This window comes from Chanodichthys erythropterus, chromosome 11 (assembly GCF_024489055.1).
Source record: "Chanodichthys erythropterus isolate Z2021 chromosome 11, ASM2448905v1, whole genome shotgun sequence".
Lineage (NCBI taxonomy): Eukaryota > Metazoa > Chordata > Actinopteri > Cypriniformes > Xenocyprididae > Chanodichthys > Chanodichthys erythropterus.
In genome coordinates, this window is record NC_090231.1 from 3,821,403 (window position 1) to 3,840,545 (window position 19,143).

The following is a 19,143-nucleotide window of genomic DNA, read 5'->3' on the forward strand; positions in this document are numbered from 1 at the left end:
AAGTCAAAAAGTATTTTCTGGGGTTAAACATGCTATAAAATCCAGCCTTACTTAAATAATTTTTAATTATTTTGTTATGCTTGTTTGAGAATGAAGACATAAACGTCAAGCGTGACTGTGTTCTGAGGTATCTGAGCATTTATCTCAATGAAGACTTGGAGACACTCATCAAAGAATATGTGGTAAGTGTATGCCTGGCTACACACAATCTACGTGCACTATGTGAACATCTATATCTAAGGGATAATGTACAGGCATACGGCTGTTATCGCAGAATAATTATTGTTTTGGAATAACTGCTGTATGCCTGTACATTATCCCACTTATTACACAGCTATTTACCTCATAATTAAGTTATTGAGCAAGAAACATTGTTTTGAAATATTTTATTGGCACATTTTTAATGAATACATGCCTTCGGCGAAGTAAACTTGTTTACTTTCTTCTTTACTTTTGTTTTTATGGTAAGACACATGACACGTTTACATGACACGAACACGCAATTTGATTTAATTATTTGAAAATATAATGTCAAACATGCTTTTAAAAGACATATTTATTTTTTTGTGAAATATTATACTGTGCCTCTCAAAATGATTTGCAGCATCTGGGTTATCGTGCGTTATTAGTTTAGAACAGTTGTTATCGGTGAATAACACACCCCAATGAGCAATCAGAATCAAGCATTCTAGAAGGCCGTGTAATAAATATAAATAAATATATATTTATTATTTTGAAATTATTATATTACACGACGATCAGAAATGTTTGTTTTTGACTGACGCAGTTTATAAATTAAGCATGTTTAAATTTAATTTGTTAATGTGTATGAGTGTTTACAAATGATTATCAGGTTTGTCTTTTTTTTTTAAAGTCATATCGTGTTTTAGAACTGAAAGGAAATGGGGTTTTCTTTTTTATGTTTTCTTTGAACATTGCTTGGTGTAGAGGCATTGTCATGCTGGGATAAAAATGGCCCTTCCCAAAGTTTTGCTGTAATATCAGAAGTTCACAATTCTATAGAATATTATGTACTGTAACATTAAGTTCTGTGCTCATGGAAATGACTATAGTCAAACCTTTTTTTTTCTCCATATATAAATGCAGAGAGAGATGGAGAGTATATGAAAGTTTGTAAAACGTGTCTTTAATCTGTTTGCCTGGTGTCATAACTCATTGTCTTTGTTTCTTCTCCAGGACTGTGAAAGTGAAGAGGCAGAGTCTGGGATTGCACAGACAACAATGGGCATCTATGTTATTCGGGGCGAGGGGGCTGATCCCGGAGATGGTGTGGTTCTCGAAGGTTTGGCAGTCCTCCAAAACCTGCAGAGCATCACACATGGATGTGTGATGCTTTTGGGACTCATTTATGCCCTTAATCTTAACAACCCGAAAGACCTCAAACGCACATTTGAAGCATTCCAAAAACTTTTCATGGAGCTGTATTCAGCCAGGCCTTCACCCAAAGTACAGGCACTCAAGATTAAGATGCTTCAATAAGAACATGCTTCAGTACTCCCCAAGGATTGTTTGAGTTTTCTATTTACCTGAGTGAACATTGTTTACTTCAAGTTTTATACTGTTTTGAAACACTGTTTAAAAGGACATTTCTTGTGCTTTTTTTTTTTTTGCTGTTCAATGTTCTTTGATATTGCACATGTTAAAGTGTATGCAAGTAAGTGCTGGTCCTGATTTTCTGGATTTTTGGCAAGTTTTGAAGTTTCTGTATGGTGGATGTTTATGTATGCCCAACATGTAATCATGCTTGCCCTAACCAATCAGGCAACCTTTTATGACTCTGTTTAAAAAAAAAAAATGCATGTCAGGTGTTTTATCTGAAAGGGTTCTTAAGACATAAATATATAATTTTATATACCTTTTGATACTATGGTGGTGCACAGACTTACTTTACTTTAATACTCAGACTTTTTTGTCACCATTTCATTTCAAGTAATTTCACAGATTTGTTCAAATGTTAGTAATTCTGTTGTCAATGGCTCATATGTAACCTGATTTTTCTGTTTAAACAAGAGCCCAAAGACATTGATTGGAACTACAGTGTTAAAAGTTGTGGTGCTTTTAAGCTTTTTCTTGACTGTCACCATTTCATTTCAAGTAATTTCATAGATTTGTCCAAATGTTAGTAATACTGTTGTCATTGGCTCATATGTAATTTAATTTTTCTGTTTACACAAGTGCCCAAAGACTAGTTTCATTTGCTAGCTCATCTTTTTGATCACTTTTTTTTTTTTTTTTTTTTTTTTTTGCTTTGACATCTAAAATGTGAATGTCAATAAAAAAAAGTGTAGCCATTTGGTCTATCTTGTTTTTTGTGTGTTGCAGTTAGATTCCGTACAGGAATAAAACAATTGATATAAAATAAAAACCATTTACTTTATTAAAATACCTAAATATTATGCATTTTAAAAAGAATACATAATCATGATTCTTATGAATTTGAAACATGTTTGATTTATTAATATTATTACATAAATCTTATTCTTACTTGTTTCATTTACATATGTCTTACACTTTTGAATCACATAATGTTTATTACTTAATTTAGGTAAAAAAATATGTAATCCAAATGGATGGAAATTTTATATGCAATCAAAATACATAAATCTTAATTGTTAGACACAAATATTTTTTTGAGTGCAGTTGATGCTTGGACACCAGCTGGGAACACCGGTTCCTGTCCTGGAAAAGAAACCTGAGTGTTCTGATTTCTCAAAGGTGAGAGTAACAGACAATATGGCGAACTACAAGCTTTATTGTGACAGACGTCATGGTTGTCGACCGTTGCTTGAACTCAAACATGGAGACCCTATTACAGTCAAAACGGACAACTAGAAAGGCTGGAACCAGACAGCTACAGTTGTTTGTAAAAACACAACTCAGAGATCTAACATAACTCGCACAGCGAATGGAGACTTGAGAAAAAAACTGAAATTATCTCCTTTTCTGCAACCCATCTGCACACCAATATGAGTTCGACAAAGAGAGAGGTGTGGATGAAGAACAGACACAAGCTGAACAACATCAAGTAATCAAGATCAAAACGTAGAGCAAGACATTCCAGAACAACAACAAAAAAAGTTGTTACATCCAGAGGAAGAGTTGTTAAACAGCCTGAATATTTGAAAGACTTTGTAGTTAGTACATAATTACTACATGAGGCAGAATAAATCTCAGCATCTATGTGGTAGTCTACCCGGAACCCACTAGATAGTCATTCATGATTCTAAAGAAGATTTAATTGTTTTAATAAGATGTTTAAAAGAAGAAGACACTGAAAGCTGTTTGTTTATTATGTTTATTAGTATTGTTGGGGAATGCTCACATTTTAATGCAGAATAATATTTGAAAACAGGGGAAGATGTAATGACAGTTTGAGAATCTGGTTATATACAGTAATGTATAGAGCAACTTTTTTTTTTTTTTTTTCTAGGGTACGTTTATTAAAACTTAAATACCCTAATTGAACGAAGGCCTAATCCTGGCTTACTCTAAGCCCTGTCTGAGAAACTGTTGTCATTAAATATTGTTTTGTTAAGAAAAAAAAAAATACTGGAAGAGTTTAAACTGGAAGGTTAGGTATAAAGATTGAACTCAACAGATTTCCTGACCACTATGTTACTTCAACAAAACAGCAGGTTTTGCTCTTTGGGGAGCTTGAGGTTAAAGAAGCACAGATGTGCACATATGCACTGAAGTCATTAGTATGCAACATTTATGGCGTGTGGAGGCTGGTAGCCCATGTTCACGGCTTGAGATGGCTGGTTAAAAGCTTGTGGCTGCTGGTGTACTGGGTTGATGGTTTGGTTAATGACCACTACGGAATGCCGTCGAGCCTTCAGCTCTCTCGCCATCTGACACCAGACGCACACAGGGCAACAGGTCACCACACAGCAGTCATTTTGTATCGAACCCTTAATGAGAGAAAATAACTTTAAATCTAAAGTGATATATAAGTGATATATACACTGATGTGACCATATTTTGTTCTACAACAAGTTATATTCAGTCTGTTTAAAAAAAAAAAAAAAAAAAAAAAAAAAAAGTTGTTATATAAGCACTACAATGTTTTTCCAATTCGTAAACAAATAAACTCACACCACTGTGGTAGTTTTATTCAAATACCGAAACAATGCATCATGGTTTCCTCAAAAACACTGAAGACTCGAATAATGGATGTTGAAAATTAATTTATTTTAAAATGCAATAATTGTCAAAACTGTAATACAACATAGTAAAATACTACTAATAAATAGTAATTACCTTAATGTGGTACCTCTCTCTCATACTGCTCCTCATGGCGAGAGTAATGGGGTGCAACATGCCTCCAAAGCATATCTCCAGCAAGGGGAGACAGAGACACTCTCCAAAATCCTCACTGGTCTTACACATGAGGCAGTATGTACACCACAAACCACAGCAACCTGCCACAGGAAAACAGATGTCAAAAGTTTGAATTTGTTATGCATTCAGATCGTACACAAGCACACATCCTCAAACACAAATATCACACAGCTGATTTGCATCATTTCTCACATACTAACATATGCCTAACTCTATATTATACTTCCAATAATTTCCCTTTTTCTCTCTCATCAAACACTTACAAATGCCCATGTCTTCGCAGCAGTCACACACTCCGCTGCTCCACTGGTTTAGCCTCAAGATATCAGTGGTCACAGCCATGGCTGGCTGGACACTTACAGCTGAATGTGTCATCATCATTCCACTGAGCTGGAAAAACACATGGGAAAATCCACAGACAAATAAGAATGCTTGTCTTCAACATATGCTTCTAATAAATAAATATAAATATTTATTTATAAAGGCATGTGTTTTACATGTACAGTAATATTTATAATTTTTTATATATTTTTTTTATTTATATTATATATTTTTTTAAGTTTAATACTAATAAAGTAGGCAATAATTAAGGTCTGAGCAGCGGTGCTGTATTGTGTATACAGTCATGGCTGAAGAGCATGACTGTGACTTGTAAATTCACAATACAGCACAGCCTCTCTTACATACATACATACACATATATATACATATATATAGTCCCTGACATTTCTTTAATGTGGAAAGGGTGTGGCTTCAAAATTAAAAGTGAATGAATGATGCAGACATGCAGGGGTTACTCATACTTCATTAAATTAATAGTAAACCGTTTTTGATGAAATGCATAATACATGGAACAGTTTTGACAGTATATTGTTTGTTTATGTTGCAAAGGTTGTTGCCAAGCGCCAAATGTACGAAAGAGAGTTTCTTTCTGCGTCTCACAGTACCACAAACCATGCCCCTGTAAGTTACACCTACTACAAGTTAAGCCTCCCGCGAAGAAACAAACATGGATGTCATTGAATAAAACAATCTTTAAGAGAAGTATTTTTTATTTAGCTTATACTGCTTTAGAATCTTATGAATGAAATAAAAGCTATTAGTACAACATAAAATAAATGTTACTGTCAAATTAATACAGATTCATGGTAATTATAGCTAAATACCTACCCCTTCCATAAATTTAAAATTAAAATACTTAAAAAACTGATGAAAACAAACAGGATGACTTACAGTGTCAGTGATCTGTGTTATATGATCTGTATGCCTTATCACTAGGTGGCGATGGTGAAGTTAAAAAAGCAAGGAAGGTGAGGTAGAACAAGAGCAGCACTAGTGAAGACTGCTGCATTCCAGTTCAGCAGCTGCAACCTTCGAAGGGTGCGTTTGAAGGCCGATTGCATCACTGCACCATGACGAAGGCTGTCCCAATTCGAAGGCTCCTTCAAATGTGGCCTCCAAATGCGTCCTGTTTCCCATGAAATGAAGGATACAACAGATGGATCCTTCGTGGCCTTGCCAACCCCAGAATTCATTGTGCTTGTAAGAGCCAATTTAATATATCAATAATTTGTAATTATTATTTTTTGTTGATTTGCAAGTAATAGCAAAGTATATTTTATATATTTTTGTGACTTCTTTGAGAGGCAATTGACCCTTCGCAAAGACCTGCCCCCCCTTAGTTAATGTTGCTTTGTCCGGCAAGCCGTGGTGCTGTCATACCACACGCAGTGAACAATACATTGCGGAGCAAAGAGGATACTGACAACATGTCAACAGACAAGACAGAGTATTAATCAAAGTCCCAGCTGTAATGGGAAACTGTAATTTTCAAACTGTAATTTTTTAAGAAATTCTAACAATAAAAAACATTTTGTGGCTCTTTAATGTGTCGTGACAGATTGCTGTAGCGCCTCAGCTAAAGAGGCTCGTGAACTGATCATCTCTTCCTACTATATAATTTATAGCATCAAATAAACATGAATGAACATGAGAAGTAAAGTTGTTTCAAACGCAGAAAGACGTCAGTACACACAGTTTTTCAAGTTCAAGACCACCTAGGTTAATCTTCTAACTCCTAACTGCTTTGTCGGACAAAATGGCGGATTCAGCGTTATGATGGTTAAGATCGCTTGTCAATCAAACTCCCAGCAAAGGGTCAATTCTGATATTTCCTGTATCATTATTATTTATGTTTTCTGTATGTATAATTTCTGTTCTGTTTCTTTAACTGTCACGCCCACTTGTTGTTACGTGAGATTGAATGGATTCAGGCAGGAAAAGAAGGGAGAAACAGTTTTCTTACCGTTGCCGAATTACACTTTTAAATGCAAGTATTGGGTTTCAACTTACTCAAATATCAAATAATAAAAATGTAAAAATAAAAGAAAACCTTTAAAGCGGTTCAAATGTTGACATATCTTACTAAGATGCGACTATAAATAGCTTATACTCTTTACTAAGATTCGATTATAAATAGTTTATACTCTTTATTATATACAGAAATGGACCATAGTGAACATATTTAGACAGTTTGTTAGCCCTGGTTAGTTTTCAGACAGTTGTACAAGCATTAGTCACATCAACAGCAGCTGTCACAGTTGCTAGGCGACAAGAACAGTCCTCCATAGGCTAGACCACCATTTAACAATGCTCAGTCTGACCTTTGTGGCCTTCGAAGGATGCAGCCTCTGAATTGGGACACAGCGATTTCCATCAGCGATTCCGAGGGAGGGGCTCTGATGACATCCCAAATGTCTGTTTCATTGTTGGAAGCGTAACTTGATGTAGGGGGTGTAATGGTTTATAGTACTGAAATATTAGGCTGCTGTCACTTTAAGACCTAATGCACAGATCCTAAGCACTGATACTGATACACAAACAGTTGATAGGCCCCACTGACTTCTATAGTATTGACGCAGTTGGACACGCTTTGCAAAAATGATGTCAATCGCCAGTTGGCCAGTAACATTTATGAATTCTAACAATGCAGAACATGAATGTAAACAAACGTGAACAACGCTCGGGATATTGTCACAAGAGTTGCCTTGGAAATTTAAATATACAAGCACAAGACGATGCGAAAAGAACTCAATTCGTTACTCGCACGCTGTGTGGAAAGTTTTTGTGCACACATCTGAAGTGCGTGCCCAGAAAGCTGCATCTGCGTGAATACAGAATTGAGCTCTGTTTCGTGTCTTCTTGTGCTTCAACGGACAAATTCACAATCTCAGTGAGTATCCTAGTAAACTAAGTTGGTTATGGCTTAAAGGGATAGTTCACCCAAAAATGAAAAATCTTTCATCATTTACTCACCCTCAAGTTGTTCCGTCTGATGTTTTATTTTATTTATTTTTTATCTGCTGAACGCCAAAGAAGATATTATGAAGAATGTAAGTAACCAAACAGTTGATGGGCCACTTTGATGTCCATAGTATAGAAAAAAAAAAAAAATAAATAAATAAATAAATAAATACTATAGAAGTCAGTGGCCTATCAACTGTTTGTGTATCAGTGCATTGGATCTGTGTATTAGGTCTTAAAGTGACAGCAGCCTAATATTTCTGCTGCTTTCTGTTTTTAATGTCAATCAAACAACAAAGCACAAAGAAAAAAGCATTCATTGCTCTTGACTGAATAACTTTTGTAACTTTAATAAGGATTAGTTTAATTTATACAGTGCTATTTTACATTTGATAAATTTATTCAGTGTCTCTACCTGATACCTGCTGTTACTTGTCTTTAATAAAGTTTTAAATTTATATTAGTTAGGCTAGTGGTATCGAAATTGGAATAGAGAATTGTGAATTTTTACTGGTATCTAAAATTTTGGTGTCCTAACAGTTTCATGGCCGGTAAAAAAACATTTATAGCTGGTAAATGTTACAATAGGACCAGCCGGGAGACAGAAGATAGGTTAACAGGTAGTTTATTGAACACAAGCAGAGTATATGGATGACAACAGGTGAGTAAACCGATGCAAGTTTGTGACTGAAGACTGATATGGAGAATGACACTGTCCTTTTGTGATTGCAGAGTGACAGTGAAGAATGATACTTGCTGAATGGAGTAGATGACTTCAAACAACACTTCACACCAGATCGAAGACGAGGAGAGGAGCTTGGGTACACGGAGTACACGTAAGTAGCAAGAGGAGTACAGGTAAGTAGCAAGAGGAGTCCTTAAGGTAAGCATTCAGGTAAGTCCTTAGATGCAAATGAGACCGGACAATGTGACTGTGTGTGAGAGTGTGTTGAGTAGTGCTGGTGATGAGCGTGCTGATGAGGTGCAGGTGACGGTGATTAGTATTCCGGGGATGGTGTGCGCTGTGATTGGAGGGTGCTGGAGCCTGGCATGTCTGTGACAGTAAAAGTCACCAGCCATTGATAGATGTGGCCAAAAGTTGAAGCAGTCATAGCCATGCTTTATCGTAAATAAAACACAGATATTGACCAATCAACATCAAGGAACAGAACTATCCGTTTTATAAACATTATTATACTTTGGTAAAATTACATTTAATTATTTGTGAGGGTTTTCCAGTTTCAATTTAACCTGTCAGATAAAACAGGACACTTTTTAAACCTGACACTTTTTAAACCTGTTCTGATGAATTACTATTTTGAGTTATTATGGCATAAACCCTATCATACCACAGTTAATATCAGGATATTTATACTGTAAGTCTGCTTTTTGCTAGCACACACATTAGATTACATATGGTAGTCTATGTCTAACCCATCCACAGCTGACTGGTTTTTACATAGTATCTGTAAAACCGCCTTCTTCCATCTAAAATATATATCTAAATTACGACATATGCTCTCAATGACAAATGCGGAACAGTTGGTTCATGCATTCATGACCTCAAGACTAGATTATTGTAACGCTCTACTGGGTGGTTGTTCTGCTCGGCTTTTAAACAAACTACAGTTGGTCCAAAATGCGGCAGCTAGAGTTCTTACTAGAACCAGAAAGTATGACCATATTAGCCCAGTTCTGTCAACATTACATTGGCTCCCTATTAAACATTGTATAGATTTTAAAATCTTGCTACTTACTTATAAAGCTCTAAATGGTTTAGCTCCCCAGTACCTAAGTGAGCTCTTAATGCATTATAGTCCTTCACGTTTATTGCGATCTCAGAATTTAGGCCAGTTGATAATACCCAGAATATCAAAATCAACTGAAGGCGGCAGATCCTTTTCCTATTTAGCACCTAAACTCTGGAACAATCTTCCTAGCATTGTTCGGGAAGCAGACACACTCTGTCAGTTTAAATCTAGACTAAAAACACATCTCTTTGCTCTTGCATACACATAACACATTATCAATACATTAACATTTTTCAAATCCGTTAAAGGATTGTTACGCTGCAATAATTAGGTCGGCCGGAACCGAGAACATTTCCTATAACACTAGATATACCTGTACATCAGAATAAGAATGGCATCTACGCTAATATCTGTCTCTCTGCTTATCCTGAGGTTTGTCGGGTGCTGGATCCAGGCCGTATCCAGATCAGATGGAGAACCTGTGTCTGGACCTGACTACAACGTAGCCCAGGAGACAATGGGCCTAAAGATCCAATTCTGGCTGCATCTATAATTCAGATTTTTAATCCCCATATCCGCTTACATATATTTACATATAATCGATTTTTAATCTCTATAATAAAAATGTACAATTCAGATTTTGATCTCCATATACATTTACATATATATATCTTCCAAGGGGTTTTTTCCCTCCTAGGACTTTTTTCCCAGTGCTAGCACGCTGGGTTTTTCTCCTAGGGGTTTTTTTTCCACCCCTGGAAGTCAGCCGACATTGGCTTAATGTAGCACCATCTTGTATATGTTACATATTACCACGCTTGTTTGTACAGTTTTAACCACTTCATTCTTTTTTCTGTGCTTCTAATATGTAAAGCTGCTTTGAAACAATTACCAATTGTAAAAGCGCTATATAAATAAATTTGACTTGACTTGACTTGACTTGACATAATTTTACATTCTCGTTGGATTATAAACTTAAAATCACTGCCCCACTTTGAATGACAAAACAGATAGCAGTGCTAAAAGTTAATTAATCCACATTGGATTTAGTTTTGAGGTTGTAGCATCACAAAAACTGTGCGAGAGTAAAAATAGTTATCTGTCCCATTTTTACATAGCTCACATCATCTAAAATAAAGTATTTACTGTGAAATTTTTTAGGCTTCAAGCCATTCTGAGTCAGTTGTATATTTTGTGAGAAAGTAAATGTTTAGAAACCTAGACAGAGGTTTCTGAACTTTATACAAGTCGGACGGAGAGGATTTAAATCGCATCACATTAAATAGAGACAGCAAAGAGCTACATAATTGCTTTTACTCTTAAGTCTTCCATTATCTAATATCTCCAATACAATCAGAGATCACGGTGAAAGCAAAAAAAATAAAAATCCCTTCTCCACTCTCAGGGCAAGTCTGCTCCCTCACCCCAGAACAGAGGAACACAATGCAAATTTCCACACCTTTTATTCTGTCAAAGAGTATCAGAGCATAAAGAGGGGGAAAGAAGAAGTAATGGAAAATAATAGAGCAGTATGGTTGCCAATGACCAAGAACATGAAATGAAAGCACATAGGTGAGCTCAGGGAATTGGTTTTTCATATACTTTCCCCCCTCATTTTACTTGTAAATGGCCTCCACGGGTTCTCATATGTCACAGAGAGGAAACATTCAGCATAATGCATTTGAAAATGCAAAAGAAGTGCTATAGAAAATTGCAAGAATATGATTTTTAAAGTATCAAGAGGTGCTACTGTCAAAATACAATTAAAGCTGCAGTGCCTGGACATGCTAAACTAATACTAATTTGAAAAACAAAACATAAAATTTACATTCATACGCAATTTTGTTGCTGTGCAAAAGCTAAACTAAAAGCAAAAAGTCCTAAAACATCTGAAAAACAATCTAATAAAAAGTCATCAGATATAGGAACAGTTCAGAAATGGAATAAAAGTTCAGAAACAGAAAAGTCACAAAGTCACGCCAAGAAAACAGTGTACTTGCCTGAAGCCTGGTCTTCAAGGGCTGTAAATGAGATGTGTGTTGATGCACTGCTTTTCACAGCAGGAAGGGAACCAAAAAGCTGTAGGTGGAGCACCTTGTGCATGACCACAAGAGAGTACAACAGACATGCGGACGTCACAGCTATGAATTGTCTAACAACCCCTACTCTTCACCATTATGAATGCAGCATAATAGAAAAGCAGGTGCATTTCTGTTGTGATCAAGGAATTTAAGACAATTATTAGATATTGTTATTCATATTGAATATAAACCAGTTAATGACATATATATATAATATATATAAAAATATAAAAGTTAATATTATGATAATATTAAAAGATCTTTGTAAAAAGACTTATTTGCGCAGTAAGCCCTATGATGTAACACATCCTGGAACAAAACCGGTCTGCAGGCACTGAGCAGAATAAAGGTTTGCTAGACAACAGCATGTTTAATGTAAAATGTAAACACAGCTATGTACATGGTGATGAATCAGTAAACATACAAAGATTAAAACTGCTCTGGTAATAAAATACATTGTCTCAATTGCCTGTGACATCTGAACCTGGGATCAGGTTCTAAACCTCTTTTATGCATTTTAGCATTTATACACGCAAACACAATCACTATTATAATTCTGTGTTGTCCTATCTGTAACATGGAAGTTACTGTAACAGGGACAGGTCGCTCTAAGCACCTGATACTGGACCAGTGATTAGGTTCGTTACGGGGGGGTAAGTAACCGGGACACACAAGGACACAAATAATAACTGGAAATGTCTTTGTATTTTGTTTGAGCAAAAAATAATAAAAACAATTGTAACACAGTCACAATAACAATTAAATAAAATAAATAAAACCAAATGAAATGATTGTTTCTTTTCAATGCCCTGTTGTTGTTTTTCCGTTTTTTATATCTTTGAGCTCTGTTTATTATTTGCTTCTAGTTATTATATAGTAATTGTTTATGTTTCAGTTGTTTAGTTTCTAATTTAGTTTATAGATATTCAGTTTCACTACTTTTAGTTTAGTAAAAGTTTTTCTTCATTGGGTTATTAGTTTGTTTTTTGTTCAACACTTTTATATTTTACTCATAGAAAAGATTAACCCAAATTGAAACAAATGAGGAAAGAAAATTACATCACAGTAGTACAATTCGAACAATTCGAAAACAATTCAACTCTTCAAACAATATAACAGTCTCAATGTTCCTTTGTCAGCCAAAGTGAGAAAAAAATGTTGGTGTGTACAAAAAGTCTCTAAGTGTAGATGTAGATGAAGGCTGTATTTCAACAGTCAATAGTCGATGAAGGGAAGAAAAAAAAACAGATCCTACAGATTCCACCTGATCAGCAGAAAGCACCAATCCAGGGGTGTGCACGGGACTTCTCTGTCTGCATCTCTCATAGGTTGGTTGGGAGGTTCGCCATCTCGGTGTTCAATGAAATCACAGAAAAAAACCTGACCTGTTTATACAAACAGCATCTTAAGTTTCAAAAGCATTTACAAAATATTTCCTTTGGAAAAAGCACAATATACACTACACATTCATCAATCTATATGTAAAAAGTTTTCAAAACCCCTTTTTTCATATTCAACATATATAAAACATATATATGAATATATAAGAATATGTCATCATGTGCAATATATCATTAAAGTGCTTAAATGGAATATTATATTACATCTCACACTCCTTCAGAAACTATTACACACATAAAACACTTCAGGACATCAATAAACATATATAACATTCATTTTTTAATATACTTTTAACATCCCGCATCAGATTTTACAAGGGGTTCTCAATTAGTAGTCATCAGCGGCAATATCAACAATAACATTCTAAAAATAACCCAATATAGTTAGATAACAGGTCTACAACATATTATACATCATATTATTTGAATATTAGAAAGGATTATTTTGATATTTCCCTCAGATTGATCTTTGCTCACTCTCTCGTGATCAGCAATGCGTGTATCTCTCATTGCTCCCGCTCTCGTTTCGTCTCGTCTCGTCGACGTCACGCGCGGTCTCAATTTAGACTAAATATATCATTTAAGCAATTTGTCACTTTATCAATTTATTATTTCATTATTTCACACTGCAATGACTTTAATCAGCTTTATGTTTAATATTTTCAACATTTTATTAGAATTATAATTATTTCAAAATTATATTATTTACTTTGTTTCTTATATAACAGAATTCTAACCTGTGTTACACCCTCCCCTCTTAAATCTATGCAAGTCCCTTTGCATAGCTAAAACTTAAGACTTTAGAGCTTGGGGTGTCTCATTGGTTTGGGATGTTCTGCAAGTGATTCTACAAAAGCAGTGTTCAGTCCTTGAAGCAGGGATTGGATAATGGATATCATTGGGTTTCCCATTTCTGGGTAAGTCAGTCTTTGCGACTTCTGCTTCACTCTTTTGGACCTTCTTAACTGAATTTCATCCTCACTTGCACTTTGATCTGTTTCTTCCACAGGTTCAGCAAATTCAGCAGATTCAGCTGATTCTACTCTGCTTCTCCTCAATGGAACATCAGGTACACTTTCCTCAACTTGAACAGCTTGTGTGTTATCGTCCTTCTCTTTCCCATCAGGTGCATGCAGTGTTTGCTGCTCTACTTGAGGTCAGTGGTTTCTTTCTTTCAGGTTTTCCTTTACAGGTCCTGTTCCACAGGATGAAGACTGGGCTTCAGGTAAGTAATGAATATCAGGTAAGTGTTCCATTTCAGATGAATCATTTCTTCTGAGTACATTTCTTTCATTCACAGTCTCTGAACCATGACTTGGGACAGATGTTTGAATTTCAGAATCAGAGTTAGAAGAAACGTCTTTAGGTTCTCTGACCACACTGTACTCTCTGATGAACCTTTGTGTAGTAATGGCTGGAACTTCAGAGAATTGAGGTACATAGTCATCTTCATCGGAACTTTGATAGTTTTCCTGACATTCATCCGGTGCCTCATCTCCGTTTTGTCTGGTTACCCGCTTTTTCTGAGATTTTGTTACATCAGTTTCTTCCATCAGCGGCGGCAAGAATCCACAAGGTAACAACAAATCTCTGTGTAATGTTCGTAAGGGACCTTCTTGTCTTACTGGTTTCACTGTATAGACAGGTAATTCACCAGCACGACTCACTACAATGTGTACCATGGGATCCCATCTGTCAGCTAATTTGTGTTTTCCGCGTACCCTCACATTTCTGACCAGGACACGGTCACCTTCCTCGAAAGAAGACTCAGTTACTTTACGGTCAAAGCGGACTTTGGTTCTTTCTGCGGTTTTGGCCGCATTCTTCTGGGCTAATTTGTAGCTCTCCTGAAGGTGAGATTTTAATGACTGCACATATTGTGAATGGAATTTAGGACTGTCACGGTTCACTGCGGTGTTGAAAATCAAGTCTACTGGTAGTCTTGGTTGGCGTCCGAACATAAGTTCGTATGGTGTGAAACCGGTTGTCTCGTGCTTCGTGCAGTTATAAGCGTGCACAAGGGGTTTAACAAAGTCTTTCCATCAAGTTTTCCCTTGAGTTTTCAAGGTACCGAGCATTCCTAGCAGTGTGCGGTTGAAACGCTCGACCGGGTTCCCTCTAGGATGGTACGGTGTAGTTCTGACTTTTCTGATACCAGCAATTTCACAGAGTTCTTTGATAGTTTTGGATTCAAAGTCGGGTCCTTGATCGCTGTGGAGCTTTTCAGGCACACCATAATGCACTATGAAGTGTTCCCACAGAATTTTAGCAACCGTTCGGGCTTTTTGGTTTGGGGTGGGGATTGCGACCGCATACTTGGTGAAGAAGTCTGTTATTACCAAGATGTCTTTGGTGTTACTACGGTCGGGTTCCAATGACAAAAAGTCCATGCACACTAACTCTAGTGGCCGGGTAACTTGGATGTTCACTAGAGGAGCGGCTCTTTCCGGTAAGGTTTTTCTGCACACACAGCGTTCACAGGTCTTGACTTTATTTTCGACATCCATGGCCATTCTGGGCCAATAGAATCGCGACCGGATGAGATCAAGGGTCCGTTCTATTCCCATGTGACCCATATTATCATGTAGACTCTCCATGATCATGGCTCTTAAGTCAGGTGGTAGAACAAGCTGGTAAGTTGTACAGTCCCCAGCGGCTCTTTTACGATAGAGAACACCATCCTTTAACTCAAGTTTTCTCCATTCTCTCAACAGGAAAGGAAGTTCTGGAAGCTCACATCTCAGTGCAGTAGGACAGCGTCACCTGATTCCAGTTGAAAAATTACTTCTCGCATGGCTGGATCATTTCTCTGTTTTTCTTTCAACTCCTGTTCTGACATACAGGGAACAACTGAAGATCCTTCCATCAGCTCATAATCTTTGGGAATTGCGTCTGGACTCATGGAAAGTGACTCAACAAGAGTTATACAATTACTGTCACCTGCTTGACATAAGGAATGTTTTTCATAGACTGCTTGGATTGCATCCATGGAAACTGAGATGGAATTGGCAGTTTCAGGTGAATGGTACAAAGTAAACTGGCGTATTCGATCTTGTTCCTTTTGAGATGTAGGATCATTTACCAGATCACCATGGGGTCGTCTAGACAGTGCATCCGCATCAAGATTGTTCTTTCAGGGTCGATACTGGAGAGTAAAGGAAAAGGTAGACAAAGCAGACAACCACCTATAGCTTGTTGCATCCAACTTGGCTGACGTTAAGACGTAAGTAAGGGGGTTACTGTCCGTGATCACCTTGAAACTGCTTCCATAAAGGTAATCGCAAAACTTTTCAGTAACTGCCCACTTCAAGTCTAGGAATTCCAGCTCGTGAGCAGGATACCGGGCTTCGCTCCTTGACAACCCTCAACTGGCATATGCAATTACTCGTAGCACTCCCTCTTGCTCCTGATAGAGCGCAGCACCTAGTCCAGTGGTGCTCGCGTCTGTATGTAGCACATACGGCCACCCAGGATCTGCAAATCCTAACACTGGTGCTTCGGTAAGTTTTGAGATGAGTGTTTCGAATGCTTGCTGACAGTCAGCTGTCCATCGCTCTCCGAAAGGTATTTTGGGGTCAAGGTAAGTCCTCTCCTTACTTTTCATCCTACAACATTTCTGAAGCGGAGGATATCCCACAGTTAGTTCATTCAATGGCCTCACTATTTTTGCATAGTCCTTGATAAATCGCCGGTAATAACCGGAGAACCCTAGGATGGAACGAAGCTCTTTCAAGTTCTTCGGACTTGGCCAGGTCTTGATGGCTTCTATTTTCTGGGGATCAGTCTCCACAACGTTTTCTGAGACTATGTGACCAAGATACTTCACTGACGTCTGGAAAAACTTGCATTTCTCCAACGAAAGCTTTAATCCATAATCTTTCAAACGTCCTAAAACATGAAGAAGACGTCTTTCGTGCTCCTCTAGGGTATATGAGAAGACAATCAAATCGTCCAAGAACACTAGGACTTCTGAGAGGTTGATGTCACCCATGCACTTCTCCATCAGCCTTTGGAATGTGCTGGGAGCGTTCGTGATACCTTGGGGCATCCTAGTAAACTCCCAAAAACCTAATGGGCACACGAAAGCGGTCTTGGGTTTGTCTTTCTCTTCTAGTTCGATCTGGTAATACCCGGATTTAAGATTGAGCACTGAGAACCATTTTGAACCTCGAAGTGCTGAAAAGGTTTCCTCCAAGTTGGGTAAGGCATATGCATCCTTGATAGTCTGCGTATTCAACTTGCGGTAGTCGATGCAAAGTCTTATATCGCCGTTCTTCTTCCTTACTACGACAATAGGGGAGGAGAAGGATGACTCCGATTCACAGATGATACCAGCATCAAGCAATTCCTCTAAATGTCTGCGGACAGCTTCAAGATCGTTGGGATGGATCGGTCTTGCTTTGTGCTTGAATGGGGTTTTGTCGTGTAATTTAATTGTGTGTTTCACTTTGCTCGTTTGTCCAACATCCATGTCGTGCAATGCAAAGACTTCGGGCATGGCGCGCAGTTTCTGAGTGATTCTTCTCTTCCACTCTTCTGGCAAACTGGAATCACCGAAGTCAAAGCAAAGTTCTTTGGTGGATTTTGCATGGATACTTGACTCTGAGCAATCAGGTTGCACAACATTGTCTGACATCACTTTCTGCAGTGCATGAATATCTGCTATCACACTTTTCCCCGGGATGATGATATCATGCTCTGTCTCGTTCTTCAACACCACTGGGACTTTACGAGATGGATGCCGAGGTAGATTGAGTAAGCAACTGGCAACCAGCAATCCTCCTGGAAAAGGTGAATACGAAGGAGGTTCCATCACAGCCCATTTTTCGGCTACTTGTCCCTTTACACTCACCACTCCTTCAAGAACAACATTTTGACCCGCAGGAACAACAGTAGGGGTAACAGCGGGAAGCCTAACGATTCCTATGCTGCTGTTTACTTTCTGCTGGCGCCTGTGTTCGATGGTCTGGATTACAGCTTTGTAACCAAATGGAACGGCTCGACAGACTGAATCATTTGTTTCAAGATTTGTCATATGCGAGATCCAAGGTGTTCGTGCCTATTAGCACCTTTGGTTGGGCAGTGCCGCCGGTTTCTGGAATGACCAGGGCAAGAGTAGACACCTCAACATCAGATCCAAGAAAGTCTCTGGGGAATGCAATGTTCACTTCAACAAACCCCAGGTAGGGTACTGCTTGACCATTGGCTGCTTCTATTTCCAGCAGGTCATCTAGAGAAGTTATGCTTAGTCTAGGCAAATTCTGCTCATAAAACGAATGGGAAATGGTGGTCACTTGAGACCCTGTGTCAAGTAGACAAGAACAAGGTTTTCCCTCAATGTTCACTTGAGCAGTGCATTTCGTACCAATTAATCCTTTGGGTAGACCAACTGGATGGTTTCTATCATAGGACTTCAAGTTGCTCATGTTCACTGGTTTCTTGAGACTATTCTGACAAGTGACAGCCCTCGTACGTCTTGCTACAAAGGCTGGGCGGCGTTTAAAGTTCCTGAGGCACTTGGGCCATACTGACTATCCTATAGGACTTGACGTTCTCTCAACTGCTTCCTCTCATCGGTTACAAGGGACGGGTTTGGATCATTTTCACAAATTGAAACAACATGTCCGTCCTCGCCACATCGGAAGCAATAGCCTGGCTTAGGCCTGTGAGGTTGCTTATGGTCAGCTGTAGGAGGGTCTTTGCGAACTTGTGTGTTTGTTTGCTTTGATTTACTTGAATTTACTTGAATTGGCTCTGAGTTCTTTTGTACTCTGAGCTTTGCCATCTGGCTCTGGAGCTCTGTGACTTGCTGCTTTAGCTCAAGAACAGGATCATTTGACGACAACTCACTTTGTCTTGTCGGTTTGCTCCTCTGCTTAGCGAGCTGGCTCTGAAGTTTAGCGATTTGTTTCTTTAATTCGGCCACTTCTGTATGTTCTGACACTTCATTGTGGTTCAGATCAAGAGGGTTAGCAGTGACGACATGGGAACTGGCTCTTTGTCTCTGTACTCCTAAATGCTGCTTCATGCGACTTTCTTTTGTGAAGTATTTGTTTTCTTCACTTCGCAACTGCAGAAGTAGCTCAGAGAATGGAGGGGGTTTGTTCCTTTTTTGTTCAAGCTGAAGCTTGGCTATTAGTGTGTCATCCCAACAGCCCCGACAGAATTGTTTCAGGAGCTGTCGGTCAGCTTCATCAACAGGAATACCGCCTTCATCACTTTGAGAAGGTTGGGGTACAATCGTTG

The 19,143-nt window shown here is 38.0% G+C and overlaps 1 protein-coding gene across 1 annotated transcript; it reads right to left on the minus strand.

Annotated features, from left to right (window-relative positions):
- Window positions 1–3,302: 3,302 nt before the first annotated feature.
- On the minus strand, window positions 3,303–11,567 carry LOC137030619 (cornifelin homolog). Its single transcript, XM_067401035.1, has 4 exons — window positions 11,417–11,567; window positions 4,626–4,752; window positions 4,282–4,442; window positions 3,303–3,932 (listed from the first exon to the last, which is right to left on the minus strand). Exons 2-4 carry the CDS (start codon window positions 4,741–4,743, stop codon window positions 3,720–3,722), a joined length of 492 nt encoding a protein of 163 aa, XP_067257136.1. The 5' UTR covers window positions 4,744–4,752; window positions 11,417–11,567; the 3' UTR covers window positions 3,303–3,719.
- Between the last annotated feature and the right edge of the window lie 7,576 nt (window positions 11,568–19,143).